The 15,680-nt window shown below is 40.2% G+C and overlaps 1 protein-coding gene across 1 annotated transcript; it reads left to right on the top strand.

The window, feature by feature from the left end:
* Positions 1-316: 316 nt before the first annotated feature.
* On the top strand, positions 317-12,864 carry CDCA2 (cell division cycle associated 2). The gene is made up of 16 exons (XM_009950600.2): positions 317-336; positions 524-1,110; positions 1,619-1,749; positions 2,111-2,264; positions 3,048-3,250; positions 4,244-4,322; positions 4,804-5,039; positions 5,421-5,508; positions 6,023-6,243; positions 6,656-6,734; positions 7,341-7,393; positions 8,429-8,569; positions 9,310-9,484; positions 10,051-10,256; positions 10,650-11,504; positions 12,560-12,864. Exons 2-15 carry the CDS (start codon positions 585-587, stop codon positions 11,466-11,468), a joined length of 3,111 nt encoding a protein of 1,036 aa, XP_009948902.2. The 5' UTR covers positions 317-336; positions 524-584; the 3' UTR covers positions 11,469-11,504; positions 12,560-12,864.
* Positions 12,865-15,680: the final 2,816 nt, after the last annotated feature.

The raw sequence follows: 15,680 nt of genomic DNA, 5'->3' as shown, positions 1-15,680 counted from the left end.
GGAAAAACAGCAAAAAAGAAATAGCACGCGGGATATTGAACCGCTTCGTTCGTGTTACGCAAAGTAGGGGAAAATTCACATTTTGTGCAACCGAAGTTTCAGACTAACATTGTTGAATTCTACATGCTTAACTTAAAATCCAAGAAACTAAACACAAAAACGTTAGCGTCTTAAATTTCCCAGTTGGTATTAAACTGCTAATACGTGTTGCAGCACACGGAGCAAACCATCACCGTGTGATTGTGCTTAACATCTGTTATACCAGCATGGAGTGGGAGTTTGATGAGGAGTGAAAGCATAACCTTGTGTTTCCTCACTCGTGGAAGGCTGCTGCAGGTTTGTATTGCTGTGCGTTGCTCTTCGTGGCGCTCGCCTTGTGGTCCTGTCTGGGCAGCTTGCTGGAGACGTGACTTTCCCTTTCCAGCACGCTCTTAAACACCTTGTCCTGGGAAAAACCTAGATTTGGTAGAAGTTTGAGAACTCCTGCTCTTACCGAATACCTATTAATTTTTTCTTTTGATAGGTATGTCTAATTACAGAAGAGCAAAGACTGACTAAATGTTTCTTAAAATAAATCACTAACAATGCACAGATCACCTAAGACTATAAATGCTCCCCTGGAAGTTAAAGAGAACAACAGTAGATACACTGAAGAGAAGGAAGAGGCCGTTTTCCCTGATCTGTCAAAAGGCCAGAAGATTTGCAAAGTGACTAAATCAGAAGTAAAGGCATCCAAGAAGGAGAATTTAAGTGGTGGGAACCAGGCACAGTTGCAAAAAAGCGCCCTGAAACACAGCAAAGGCCTCAAGAAGGAATCGTGCCGCAGCAAGGAGGATGTTGTTAGCTGTCGGTTCACTGAAGGCTGTTTTGACACATGGAAAGGGGATATGGTTGGTGAACCTACCTCGCCTTTGAACAGCAAGGAAAAATTTTCAAGTCAATCTGTTTCTTTAGGGGCTGAATGCTATTTGACCCCCAATAGGCACAAAGCAGAAGAAAAATCTGATTGTGGAACATCAGAGAAACAGAAGAAAAAACCTATTGATTTTGCAACTGTAACAGCTTCTGAATTTGGGATTACTCAAGAAAATTTTACTAGGCACTCTATAGGTAAGTCTGGTGTGACTAATGGCTGCTGCCCTTCTCAGAGGGACATCTGGAGGTCATCTTGTCCAGGCGCTTATCAAAAGCTTTGATTTGGGTCCACTTCAGGCTGTCTGGCTGAGCTTGACTATGCCCAAGGACAGGACTGTGATACGATGTTCCCTGTTTAACTCTCTGCTGTGCAGTTGATTGGGTGTCAGTGAGTTTCACAAGGGAGTAGAGGACAAGTCCTGCAAGTATTGGTAGGCATCTGCTTAACTAGCAGTGGAAAACGTAGAAGACAGACAGCTCCTCACTTGGTATATAGTTTAGTTAAATATTAACTTGCTTTTAGGAAGTTAATTTGCTTTTGCTCAGGAAGGTTTCTTGAGCTGAGCTGCTAACTTTGGGTATTTTCATAAATAGCATAAATCACGCTTAAAACAAAAAGAAAAAAATTACCGTTTTAAAGCTTTAGATGTTCTTACTTGAAAGAAATTCATTTTTTTCCCCTTTCCTCCTGTCCCTGTTTCAGGGAAGTCTCCAGCTTCACTAAAATTTAGACGAAGATCTACAATTGGAGTACGGGGGTCACCAGAAAATAACACCCTTATTCAATACCTTGCCCAACAGAGGAGCAACAGGCAAAAAGAAGGTTTTATACAGGTGAGAGTCTTTCTCAAGTGTCTGCCAGTTCAGTTCCCCCTCAGGAGCCAACACATGCTGTCGGAAGGAGAAGACAAGTCTCAGGAAGGACACAGTAGAAGGAATAACCATGGCCTTTGTTGACTTCCCTTGGACACCTTACTTTAGAATAAGGGGGTTTTAGAGGCAGTGAAACTTCAGATTTCTTGATATGGTTCCTTTTTTGCATATTTTAACTATATAATTAAAATTGCAGCCATAGATACAAGACTTGCTGCTTCTCTGAGTTTGTTTTATGCCAAAGTACAAAGACAAAGTAATAAAGCCCGTGTCATCTTGGGGGGGGGAGGAACAAAGTCTCATGAGGTTAATTGTGTTTTAGCAGGTTAGTCCTTTTAAACGTGAAAACGTCAGAGTGTTGAAGGACAAGATAAATGCCTTTGAAACATCTTTTAATGCGGTACAAGAAGCTAAAGAGGAGACTCACTTCTCTGGACTGTCACAAGTGGCTGGTGCTTCCCGGGAAGCAGGCTGTTGTAAGTTGGTTGTATTTCTGGTCAATGATTTATCTTAAACGTCAGGTCTTGCTTTAGGCCAAAAAGCATCAGCAATTACTATAAAACAAAAGAAATCTTCCTTTATAAGGATTGGCACAGGGGCGTTGTGTTTGGTTTGAGGTGGTTTTGTTTGTTTAAACTATCTTATTAGCGCATCCTGAGTAGTGGCTTCTCAGAATAACCCCCTAAGAAAAATTAACTAGTGTTTTTGTGACTGTTTTCTTAGTTTTACTTCTAGATTTATTCCCTTTAATTTACTTTTCTCTAAGCGTTAGCATTTTCACACTTTTTCCATGAAGCTGAGAATGGTTTTTATGATCACTGTTTTTATCTCTTGATTGTGATGTGCAGACTTTTGGTTAATAACTTCAGTGCGGTAATTTTAGAAATCACATTACATTACTGTGTTTTTAACATCCTTATTTCTCAATGAAAATAGTAAGGATTGCAAAAGCAAGTCGGGCTGAGAGAAGATGATAGTGTAAAACAAGCTATGAAGCTTTACTTGCCGAGTATTGGTGGTTCTTACTCAAATGTATATGAAAAGAATAACTGGCTTTGTTTTGAAGATTTGGTAATGTTATTTTCAAAGCAGAACTAAAAATTGCTTGTGTTTTCTTCTTCCTGACTGGAAAGTTATCTAGCTCTTTGAATCTTGCCTTCCTCTTGCTGAAGAAACACAAAAAGAGCATTCATTGAAAAATCTGAAGTTTGTCTTTGTGGTTTGTTGTTTGGTTTTTCTTTTGTTTTCAATTGATGCAGCTCAGAGCAAAGTACTTCTTACAAAAGAGAAGAACCTGGATCAGTGGAGTGAAAAGTTCACATCAGACAGCAGAGGAGCTGATTTGAAGGAAAATTTAAGACAAAATTTGACCAACAGCAGTAAGTCTGATACCAAGATCTGCACCATCTTGTCTTCATGCCGAGATGTGACTGTCACTGAACCTGCTGCTGCTGTTTCCAAGGTACTTCTATAAGTGTGAGGAAAAGAACATGGGGGAAATGAGTAGCTCAGCAGCTCTCCCGTGTAAGAATTTTATGTCTTATTGTGACAAGTCAAAGGAAGGAAAATTGGCCTGAGCACAGAGCCCTTTGCACTGACAGTGAGTGTAGCCTCGCCTCAGATACCTGCTGCTGGCTCTTCTGGGGCTGCCCTCAGTTTTCTTTTACATGCAGCTGTTCAGTGTCCATGCTATAAGCTGTTCTGGTCAATAAGATTATACTCTCTTCTGAGGGTCACATGGAAAAGCTTGTTTTATTCTGCTAATAAAATTTAGATATGTCTTAATCCACAGCTGTAACCATCTGAGATGTCAGATTCACAGATCTGGCAAGTACAGCTTTTCTCAGGTGTCAAAACCAACTTTGTTGAGCATTGGGATGACTTCAAATGCAATTTTTAATCTCCACCTTCTATCTGTTTGGCAGTTACCTGATATTCCATGCAAAAGAAGAGGATGTACTTGTATACAGAAGGAGAAGTTAATTTATCTTCTATTTAAGTATCTGTAGTGATCTGTTTGTTAGCGTCCTGTATAAAACCAGTGAAGACGAGGTCCCTTTTGCTAGGTGTGTCCTGTGCTGCTGCTGGACCAAGCAGCTTCTGAGCTGTAAAACAGCTGTGACAGTGTAACAGTTAGATGGAGGTTAGGAAGAAACTTCCTAAACTAGTGATTAAAAAATACAAGTTTTTCGTTCCCTCTTTTTTTCATTTCTGATGTCTAGTCTTTTTAAGCATTTAGCCTTGGTGTTTTGGGAAAACAAATTCAACTAAAGTGGTGGATGATTGAGAAAACGCTGAAATCCTGGAGTATGGGGTTAAAAAACTCAAGAGTTCATGCTATTTTAAAAGGCAGCACTTGCAAGTAGTTTTTTATTTCTTTATTGTGTTGTGTGGGTGTGTACATATAGATAAGTAGATGCTATGTATATATATCATCTTGTAACTTTTTCTCTAGGAGTGGGTTTATGAGCAGCACAATCCTATTGAGTCGTCGGAGGCTGTTCCAATGAGAGGTATCTTAGGAACAGGCCATGGTAAGAGGATTCACCACTGTTATAATCTTTGTGATATTCTTGTTAGAAAGTAAAAATACTTAGAGTATTTGTAAGGAAACGTTCCACAAGCAGTCATCCCATGTCTGTCGTCTAGTCTACAATTTATAATGCAGTAGAAATTGATAAAACTTTGACATTGGGGGAACAAAAAAAAAAAAAGCACTCGCAAACAATGATCTGTTCAAGTGCTGCTGCAGAGGAGGCTCAAGTCCCAGTTTAAAAACTGAATTCCCAGCTGCTTCAGTACAGTTTTTACTTAAGCACAGTGCATAGGAAGGAAATAGCTGGATGGCTTGTCTTCGAGCACTGTGCCCTTTGGTATGTTTTGTACGTTTCTCAAAATGTGAAATGTAAGTGTGGCACAATAATGGCAGAAAATTAGGAACGAGTGGATACTAAATAAAGCCTTCACAGTTTTCCTTCAGTCTTTAATTGTCAGATCTGTCTGATTCCTCCAAAGATTTCAGTTCTGACCATCTCACTAAAGATGTCAGAAGTAACATTACGTCAGATCTAAGCAGAAAGAAAGTTAGTTTTGGGGAAGAACTAAGCTTGGACATATTTGATGAAAGCGAGCCCCCTACCACACCACCACGAATGGGAAATATTTCACTGAGTGAACACACACAGAGTGGCTCCTGTCTGCAATCTGCCTTGAAGAAAACACCAGTGAAGCAACAAATGGATGGCATGGAGGTGGGTTCCCTGACTTACATGGAGGTACTAATACTAAGGATGAGCTTCTGCAGTCCTTATTGGATGAGCAGAAGTTGAATCATTGTGAACAATACTTTCTGACTAATTGACACGCATCAGAAATACTATAATGCTATCAATGGGTATCTGTTTGCTGGCTGGTCGTCTTGGGAGCCTGGTTTGAAGCTTTCATGTTGTGGGAAGATCCATATGCATGGTCTTGAGTTTTATTTGTTTAGAAAACAAGTAGTTTTTTTAAACAATAGGACTGGTTATTTGATGTTGCTTACAGAAAAAGTAATTTTCACTGTTGATTTGAACAAGGACAATACTTTGATTCAATGGTATTGAACAGGTGATTGAATCACTTAAATTTGACAGGAATGCTCGAGCGATGCTGTTGACAGAGGAGGAGGTGACTCTCTCACAGTCTCGGACTGTGCAAAAGTCTTTGAAGCGCTGCAAACAGGTCAGATTCCCCTTTTGGTTTTGAATGGGCAGAATATCATGTGGGATCATAAGGTTATGTCTCTTTGGGAAACCGGAAGAATGATATGCATTAACCAGCACTGAAGTAGCTCATGTGTGGCATCCTGCTGCACGAAGTGGAAAATAAGGTTGCCAAGGAAAATAATGGCTGTTAAAAAAATAATCCCACCCCGAAACTTCAGAAAGCCTCTAATACTAGAACAGAATCACCGGGTTTTCAAGCAATTTTACACTTGTCAACTAGAACTTGTGGGACAGCTAGTCATTTTTAGTCTTCTGTTTTCTTTCTTCCTTAATTCTTGATACTGTAATAAAGCCATACTGGAAATTCTGGTTGAACCCACAGGGCAGGTAAAGTGGTATTTTGCTGTTTGTTTGAGGGAGGTGATTTTTAAGAGAATGTTAAGACCCATAGAAAGACCTTGAAAAGTCTCTGCTGTCTGAAAATTCTGTTTTAAATTCACTAAGCAATCTTATGTGTGTTATTACAATAGAGGAAACTGAAAGATGTAGCTCTGGAAAGCCAAAGAAGAAAAGAGTGACCTTTGGAGAAGTTCTAAGCCCAGAAATATTTGACGAAGCTTTGCCTGCAAATACTCCGGTACGCAAAGGAGCCATGCCAGTCCGTCACCCAGGGTTACAAAGTGATAGCCCTTCTGCGAGCTCCAGTCTCACTGCAGAACCATTATCCCCGCCCAACTTTGATTGCTGTGATGTAAGGTTTTTTGTTGGTTTTAGCTGTAAAAACACCCTCTTAGTCTCTGTGAACGGTCAATTTTTGTTTATTTTTTCTGCTTCATTTTGAAAAGAAATGGCTAAAATATTAAAACAGAGTCTGCTTGAAGGTTTCGGATGACACTGGCAACTTTTTCTTTTGCTTTATGAATTCTAAATAGTGTTTTGGCCTGTAGAGCTATGTTTAAAGTTGAGTACTGGTAGCACTTGGCTTATTTATATACTTTTGCTACTGTATTTCTTTTTGCCATATATAGAAAAATGAGCTACCGTATTCTTTAAGGAAAAAAAAAATAAATAAAATTACCTGGCTGTTTCAAACACTAATGGACAAGGTGTTTTTCACCTTGGTATAGTATATTGCTAAAAAAATTAACTTTTTTTGTTTAAAGGAAAGTGTTGAGCCTCTTCAAGAGTTCGTGGAGGCTTCTGTTGCTGCAGAAGATCTCTTACCTGTTGAAAATGCAGAAGGTAACCCCAACTTGTTTTTTTATTATTAAATAGTGTGTCTTTCTGTATCTGGAAATGGAGAGATGGCACGGGGGGGGTTGTTTGTGTTTATACAGGGGGTATATTGTGATAAAATTTCAGTGCTCTTGCTTTCTTCTGGAGGTCTTTGGAGCAGCTACAGATTTACCTGTTGTTTAGGTTAACTCCATGTTATTTGACTTTGTGGTATTTTTCTGTGAAAGAGGCTGATCTAATTAGACTTCCTGCTTTAGGTAATTTGGCTTATTCTCTGGATTCTGATACTGTAATGTGGATGTTTTTAAAAGAGCAAGCAAGACAGCAACGAAAAGATTGGAAGGGGATTGTGCACATGTATGTATGTGTCTCTGTGAAAGCTGTGTGCTAATTATTTTGTTACCAAATCCTCGCAAGTTTTCTTTTCCTCTGCTTTGTAAAGCAAGTTAAGTTTTTTTTTTTATCTTGCCATGTTTGATAGTCCTCAAGGCTAAGATGACTAAACACGCTGTGAATAGTGTTAGAAATTATGTGGATAATTTCCTCAAAAAATGTGATTAACTTTTTATATTGAAACTGAATCAATATTCTTATTTTCTTCATATATAATAGCAGAAACTGACAAATCTGATAAGATAAAAACTCGTTCTTCTACTAAAAGCAAGGTAAGTTTCTTTAGTGGTGATGTTTGTTTTGGTTTTTTAATTTCTTCAGGCAGAATTTTTATCTTTTATACCTCGTGATGCTTGTAAGAGTTGTTACAGCCTCAGGTATGAGGATTGTACATATCCAGGTATATGGAAATAGCTCATGTTCATGCAGTAATTGTCTTAAGGAAATCTCATTTTTGAGTGAAAGTGGTTTTCCAGTTATTGAAAACATTGTTGGTTATAGCCTGATACTTAAATTTAAGATTTCAATTGAATTTTCCAGGAACTTTCCCAAGTACTCTGGCAAAATTCAGAAGGGATTTATTCATAGACTTTCAGTCATAGGATCAGGAGCTTTACTCGTGGGACTCAAAAAAAAAAAACCTTGTAATATCAGAAAATTGAACATGGAAACAAAGGTTTCTGTCTAAGTTTTCTATTTGATGTAATTCCTTTCAGACATAGGAACGTGAGATGGAGGCTAATAAGGTCAAGTTTATTCTGCAACCTGTGATGACTTTCGGTGTCACTGAAAGTGTGGTTGTTCCCAACTCCAGCGCCACAGATCTTCTTGGTAACCATTTTGTCTGCTAACCATAGGGCAGGCAGAATATCATACGTGTATCTCTGCTGGCTGCTGGAATTTTAAGGTGCATAGAAATTATTGTACAACGCTTTCTGTAAGAAGTGCTTTCAGGCGTCGCTGTTGTACAGTTCTCGTGTGCTTTATTGGAGAGGGAAGGCAAAAAAAAAGTAGTATGAAAAAAGTAACCCATCTTCTCTGAACGAAATAGCTGAAGGTGAAAATTTACTATATTCTCATTAGAATGTCGTTTTTGCACAAATAGACTGTATTGTTCTGTGTGGAGAGATGAGGTCTATAAATCTCAATTTCCAGTTGCGAGTGTCCAGCTCTTATGACCTCATATATGAAATTGCAATGGGATTCTTGTGACTGTTGGACTGGGGTGTCTTTTGTAACAAAAGCAGGTGTATGTGTGTGCGGGTACACCACATGCACCCCAGCGACATAAAAATGTTCCTCAACAGCATAGCACCATTTCAGAGGGGACTGATTTTAGCATCTCAGGAGCCACAAACACTCAGAAGGTGAAAGAGACTGAAAATCCAAGAAAGAACAAGTTTCAAAGGCAAAAGAATATAACCACATCTGCTGCCAAGAAGACACAAGTAAGTGACAGCCCACTGCGGTGGGTGAATGGGCCTTTGTTTCTCTATCCAAGCATCTCTTCTTTCTTGTGTGTTTTATGTGATTATTTTGGTCTTTGTCATAAAGATTTTCTGAAGGGCGTTATATTTCCTGTTCCTGCCACTATTCCCTTTCGTGCCCGTCTTGTTTTCCTGCGCTTAATGCCACACCCCTCTTTCTTGCTGCTTGGTAAGGCTGGTTAGCAGGTTCGGGTGCTTGTAGGGCAAAAAGAGTACTTCATGGAGGTGGAGGACGGGGCGGGTGTCACTTCCCAGACTTCAGGGACAGAAAATGAGTTTATGGTTCTTCGCTTACCGAGTGTATGCAGTAGTAGTTCTTTGAACTTGCCCAATTTTGTACTACTGAGGTGTTGTAAAGGTGTGAGACTTCTAAAAGGTTTTTGCTTTCATGTATTGGAAGGGAAAGCACATATTCCTTTTCAAACTAAGCATAAATGAAGAATCTGTAGTTTTGAGCTCAAAGACTAATTTCTTTGATTTCTGGATTTGGTTAAATGAAACAAATCAGATGTCAGGTTTGAGAAGTAATTCTCCTTTGCTTTGGATTTTTAGATTAATTTTGTAGATGGCAGAACAAGTGGAACCCTCATTTTAAGAGAAGCAGCTGCTATCCATCAAAATCCAATAATGGTGTCACTTATTTGTTGGCAAATATGTACAAGATCATTGTAATTACATTGTGCTCTATTCGGTCTTCTCAGAAAACAAAACGTACAACCTATGGGAAAAGAAGAAAGAAAAAAGTAAAAAAGTCATTATATGGAGAGAGAGAGATGGCTTCTAAGAAACCCCTTCTCAGCCCTATCCCTGAAATTCCAGAGGTTTTCTCTTCTGCCTCGTCTCCAAACTTGCCAAAGGCAAATGCCCTTTTTTTAGGTAATGTGGGTTTTAGTTTTGTTTTGCCTTGCTCTTTCTGTTGCTTCTAATTTTTTATTTCAGCAGTTAGATAAAAAAACCTGTTGTTAGTTGTCTTGGGTTCTGTGCATAGGTAAAGAGCCCAGTATACGGTGGCTTTACTTCATTTTTTTACTTCATTTTTTTCTTTTTACTTCACTGCTTCTGTAATAGTAGAATCCAGAGGATCTAATAGATTAATAATCTCCAACTGGATAAATTTAGCTCTTGTTGGACTGCAGTGTAAAGCTGACCAAAAAAAGCCTCTACTTCAACTATATACTGATACTGTCATAGTCTTTAAAACAGATAAGTTGGGCATGAATAGTTAAGTGATGTGCAGGGTGGTTTCTCTTGGGTGGTTTTGTGGTGGTTTTTTGGGTTTTTTTACACAATTTCTGTGGAATGGTTGTTTAGAAGGTTACTTTTATGTAAGTAATATACTATCTAAAGCTTTTCTTGTAATTAATAAATAATAAAATATTAAAAAAAAATATTTCAGACATTCACAAGTAGAGTCAAGTAACCATGTGTTTACTCTAATTCAGGAGACTTATTTTTAGATAATACCAAATCCGGGAGTGCTCGCAAGGACGTTCCACAGAAGCCAGTGGTTGAAAGAATGAGAGGGAAGAACATCACAGCAGCTGCTGTGTATTCAAGCCCTGAGGACCTGGACGCTGCAGAAGCCAGCAGCTCCGGCGGGACAGCGTTCCAGGTGTCAGAGGGGGATCAGTCAGGCATTGATCATGAGGTGACTGATATGCTTAAGGGTGCTCCTAGAACATAAGGCAGAATTGTGCTTGATGGTGTTGGGTCAAAAAAGTAATGTGTTGGGAGAAGAAAAAAAGCAAAGAGTGGTCCAACACTGGAACAGGCTGCCTGGAGAGGCCATGGAATCTCCACCCTTGGCAGGAGGGTTCAGAACTCAACGGGACAAGGCCACAAGCAACAGAAGTTTGTCTCCACAGAGGAGCAGACTCCAACATGCAGATTCTGTGGGTTGGTTGGTTGGGGTTTTTTGAGAATGACTAGATTTGATGAGGAAAACAGGAGCAGTTGTTTGGTTGTCAGCTGTTTGAAACCATTTTTTTGTGTATTACCTTTTCCCTATATTAAAATAATAATTAATTTTTTTTTTTTTCAGTTTTCAAAGATTGTGCCAGATACAAAGTGTGGGTTTGATACACCTGACTATTTCCAACAAGGTACAGAGGCTGCATGTGTAAAAGAGGTGAAAGAAAGTGGTTCCTTGATAGAAAATGAGAAATTACAAGAAAATCTCCTAAGTAATGCAGAGCAGCTAACTGGGCTAGAATTTCTGGAGCAGCAGGATGCTGGTGTACCTGAGGCTGCCCAAAGAACTCAGTGTCCACAGAAAGATTCTAGAAGAGGTGGCCCACTAAGGAGAAGGAGCAGTGCCATCTGTTTTCCTCCTGTTGATGAACTGGAAATAACTGGAAACAATTTTAATGTGGAAGAAGTCTTATCTGCTCCTCAACTAAAGCGTGACTCCTTAGGGCCTTTGAGAAGAAAGAGCGATAACAGCCGTGAAAAGAGAGTGAGGCGCAGCATGAGATTACATAAAGATGCAGAAATTAAAGGACTTGCGTGGGTTCAAGTACCCAGTGAGGTTGAAAGGAGCCCTCCCCTGCTGGCTTCTGCTCGCAAAATCAGGAGAACAATAAGCACGTCCGTCCTTACAGAAGCTGAGAATGTTCACCACAGAGAGCGAAATCTCATCCACTTGCCAGCACCAGGGAAGGAGAACAACGACTCTGTTTGTTTTGCTGATGGTCCTTGCAAAAGATGGAGGGGGAGAAGAACGTGTGTATCCACACCTCAAGAAACAAGCACTTGGTCTCAGACCCAGAAAAGGAGCATAACAAATTCTGTATGTAGGAAGGACAAAAGTAACCAAAAGCACACTGAAGAAGTAGAAATACCTCTTGAAAATAACATTTAGTGAGGCTTCAGCTACCGCTGATTTTCTGAAGTGAAGGTCAGTATTAGATTCTTACGTTCTCTCTCTGGAGTGCTATTTTCTTTTCTCTTACTTACATTTCCTTACTCATTATGTCCTTATTAATTTTCTGGATTACTTGGAGCTGATTTTCCTTGTCTTATGCCTAAAATGCTTGAAGGTCAGAACTGTGTGGAGGACCTAGCTTGGCTCAGCACTGGTCTGGTAGACAGTCATGGCAGGTAATCGAGAGGATAAAAATTTTTTCTCCCATGTTGAACTGAATTTGACGTCACCTCTTTATTGGAGCCTATGTCCTTGCTTACGTGTTTTCATGCTTTAGTGCTGTCTACAGAGCAATAGCAATTAAACACTGCTAATGTCATAAATGACTGATTTGCTCTGCAACACCCAATTCAGTCATTTCAAGAGGGTGAAGACTAACTTTTCTCAGCTGGAAGGGTTGCTCCTAGGGGCTAGTGAGTTTTGTGCAAGATACAGCAGTAAGACAATATACAGAGTTTAAATAGTGTTTGTGCGTGCATTTGTACGTGTGTTATCACAGCCTGGGATCCCCTTGTGTTCAGGTGAGTGTTTGCAGTTGTGGTGCCTGCACACAGGGACCTGTAGTGTGGGATTTTTGCCCTTGAAACTCAGTTGGGATTGTTAGGCTGGCTGTGTTTAGCAACCATCTTGCACCGCTCTCAACTGCACAATCAACATGTGAAGTTGCTAAATGGAGACATCAGCAAACATGTGACTCTCAGCTGTTTTAAGTAAAGAGGAACAAATTTCATAGTTCAAAAAATGGCCTGTAGTGACAAGTTACTTCTTAGATGGTTGAGAGCTGGTACCCATCCATATTTTGCTGATTAGGCTCTTGTTTTGAAAGAACAAGATATTCAAGCTGAAGATTGTGTTATATTTTTGAAGTTTAACTGAAGAAGATAAAATGTGAATTTGTCTCTAGTAGTTAAACCATGATATTGTAAAACAAGCAGTTCTGGCTGAAAGGGCATAAAGTGTTGATGTTTCCCATGTGCTTGATCATTCCTTATAAATTGCTTTTGAAATCTGCGTGAATTTTCTTCCAGATTTCAAAAATATCCTAAAAACCCCCTGGAGATTCTCTGCAAATATGAAAGAAATCACTTCTGGCTTGAAGGAGAGTAGAAGGCGGGAAAGCTGTTACCATCTTCTGGAAAGACTTTGCTTTACCTCTGGGCACGAGCAGGAGTAGAGTTCCTGTAAGTTAGACTAAATTTTATGTTAGAAAGAGTTAATGATTCAGCTTCTCTTTTAAACCTTTGTTGTATATAACGTGAATTTTAAAAAAATTAAATTGGCTGAGGAGGGCGAAACATTCATCACATAAATAAAGCTGTACTTCACTTCTGGACATTTCCAGTCTTCAGTGTGCGAGTACTAACTGCAGTGCATGTTGTTCGGTAGTTGACCTGTCATCGTGCTGTTCTCATTTTTCTCGTTTGAACAACGCAATAAAAAGTGATGACTGTAGGTGGTCTACTTAAACATTTGCTGTTGCTTTCATTTTTCATACTGCTCTGTTTCAGCGCTAGTGAAATACCTGTGCCAGCTTGAAGGAAATAGCTTGCTGTTGAACGTGATCTCTTCTGTGACCTTGTTTTTAACGTTATTGATGTGGAATAAAATACTCTAAGTACTTGGCTACTTTTATGAAGCTTAAAAGCAAACAGAACAGTTTCCATTTTTATGCATGTTTTACTTTTCTCTGCAGACATCATCAGTTTCTCCCAAGACAAGAACTCCTAAGGCAATTCGGAAGAAACTTCCGCTGCTTAAATGCTGTTCGTTATGCTTATGCTGCTTTGGAAACATTACTGAAGTTATCAGAACGGTTTCCTTGGTGTTTTATTTTGGGGTTTGCTTTTGTGTCGGAATGACGGGTTTGGATTTGGAAACAACGGCAATAGGCACTCGGGGTGGATCTTGTTGTGACAGCAGTCTGTTGGCTTACCAGGAGAGGGCAGTCTGACATGAGGTTTTACGATTGTAACTGAATTTGAAAATAATACCATAATGTACAAAATCTTTGAAGAGATACCAGCTGAGGTTAGAATCTAAAGCTCCTTGAGATTGAAACTAATAATAGCTGTTACTTCTAACATTGGAAAAAAAAATCAAACCAGCCACTGAACTATGCACTGAAATGAAGTGTTTCACTTTTCCAGGCTATACCCTGTGTTCAGCTAGGACTATATGGAAATCACGCTGCCTTCCTGAACACAGTAGAGCCCTGCAGTTGGAGCCGAGATGTTCAGGTTTACCTGATGGCTTTTGGATATCAAATCTAGCAGCGAGTGAAACCTTTGGAGGCTGTGGGTGTCAGGCACTGAATACCAGACCTATGTCATCAGGTCGGGTAAAGAGTTGTCCTGGAGGAAGAGGCAATAAACTAGCATGTGTGGTACCAGAGGGCTCCATCTAAAAGGCTGCCTCGAACGTGCTTTCTGTGACATTGCAGTCACAGGCATCAGTCACAGCAGCGCTAAAGAGAATTCTCCCTTGAGGTTTCTGGAGTGCGTAGGCTAAGTGCACTTTAGATGTGAACTGGAGTGTAACTAAAGCCAGAAACAGAAGAGCAAGGCGAAGGAGAAGAAAACAAAGCTTGGATTTTCTTCCTGGCACAGCTTGGTTGAAGAGGGTTATGAGGAATTATGTGTAGATGCTTGAGGGCGGTTTGCATGGCTTGCATGAGGGTGAGGTCAGAACCTACAGAGAAATCAGAGGTTGCAGTTAATGGGACTTAATCTGGAGAGGGCTTGAGAGGAGCCAAGTCTTCAGTTAGGCAGAAGGTGGTTGTAGGGCGGTGGTGGGGTAATAATCTGTTCTCCGTGTCTGTACTGAATGGGACAAGAAATAATGTGTGTGTTTAAATTAGAGAAAAATGTCTCTGTTAAACGTTAAGGAAAAGTTCCAGCAGCAGAGATAGTTGAGCATGGGAATACATTGCCTTGGGAAGTTGTGGAATCTCCATCACTGGAGGCTTTTAGGAACAGATTAAACAAATATCTGTCAGGAATGAAATACGATCCTTCCTAGGGGTAGGGATAGGGCCTGGATGGCCTCTTGAGGTCCCTTCTGGCTGTGTTTTCTGATTGCTAGAGATTAGGGTTGCAAGAGGGGGTTTGGGACTTGCCTAATAGTTAAGTCCTGAGATAGAATCTATCATGGAATAGGGAGCTGGAGAATTACGAACACTGGGGGCTGTTTAGCATGGGAAGGCACTGGGGAGTTTGGGAGAGAGCTCTTCATGCAAGGCTAGTAAAATGGTCTTAGCACTTTAAACATTCAGAACCCATGTGACTCACTGCTCTTCCTCAGAAGACTGTCTCCAGACTCCTGAAGTAGTGTAACCTACACCTTGGTGGCCGTGCTGTTATACAGGAGCTGTGAACAGCAGAGTGAACAATGCTGTTCCATTTTCAGGTTTGCTTTCCTAACATTGAGTTGGCATTAACCTGTGAATGACCGACGACTTCACTATCCCTATGCAGTCAACAGAGGAATTTCTGAAGTCATCTCCTGTCTTCATTGCTATGTTGGGGTGCAGGAATTCAAATGAAGGTATATTGTGTGCGAGTGCAGACAGGTGTCAGGATATTTTGAGTTTGTGGTTCTAGTTTTCAGCTGTTAATTGCAGCACTGTCTGAAGTAGGTTTGAATGGTGTTCTGTCACATTAGGCCAGCTTAGTCACTCTGATAGAACCTGCAGTTTTATTTGCAGGAAAGCCTTTGGACAGAAGGCGGCACGAAGTCAGCAGCGTAGAACTGAGTCATGGTTTTGTTCGATTGGTGAAGCATCACTGCACACTGTGTTAGACCAGGGAGTCGGCTGCTGCGGTCTCCCAGTGTGCATTTACTCTCCCTACTCTTCTACAGGGAGGCTTTTTCCTCTGTAGAAGGTTGTCATAAAGGTTACTTTGTGTTTAGAAGCACTTGGCTAACGCCGAGTGCTGTATTGTATAGACTTTAAATGGCTTCAGGTACGGTAACAGTGAGCGCTAAACGTATATTGCCGAATAATTGCATTTAGCGGTTTGCCATGTAATTACCGTGCTCTGACTGACGTAGAGGACAAGTGGTGGGTCCTAGAAAGACTGATTATTTTGCCACTCTATAATTATGATGTCGTTAATAAGTAAGAGTAATTACATACCGCTTTTGCTTGTG

This window comes from Leptosomus discolor, chromosome 23 (genome assembly GCF_034619465.1).
Source record: "Leptosomus discolor isolate bLepDis1 chromosome 23, bLepDis1.hap2, whole genome shotgun sequence".
Classification (NCBI taxonomy): Eukaryota; Metazoa; Chordata; class Aves; order Leptosomiformes; family Leptosomidae; genus Leptosomus; species Leptosomus discolor.
This window is presented reverse-complemented; position numbering and strand designations above follow the sequence as displayed.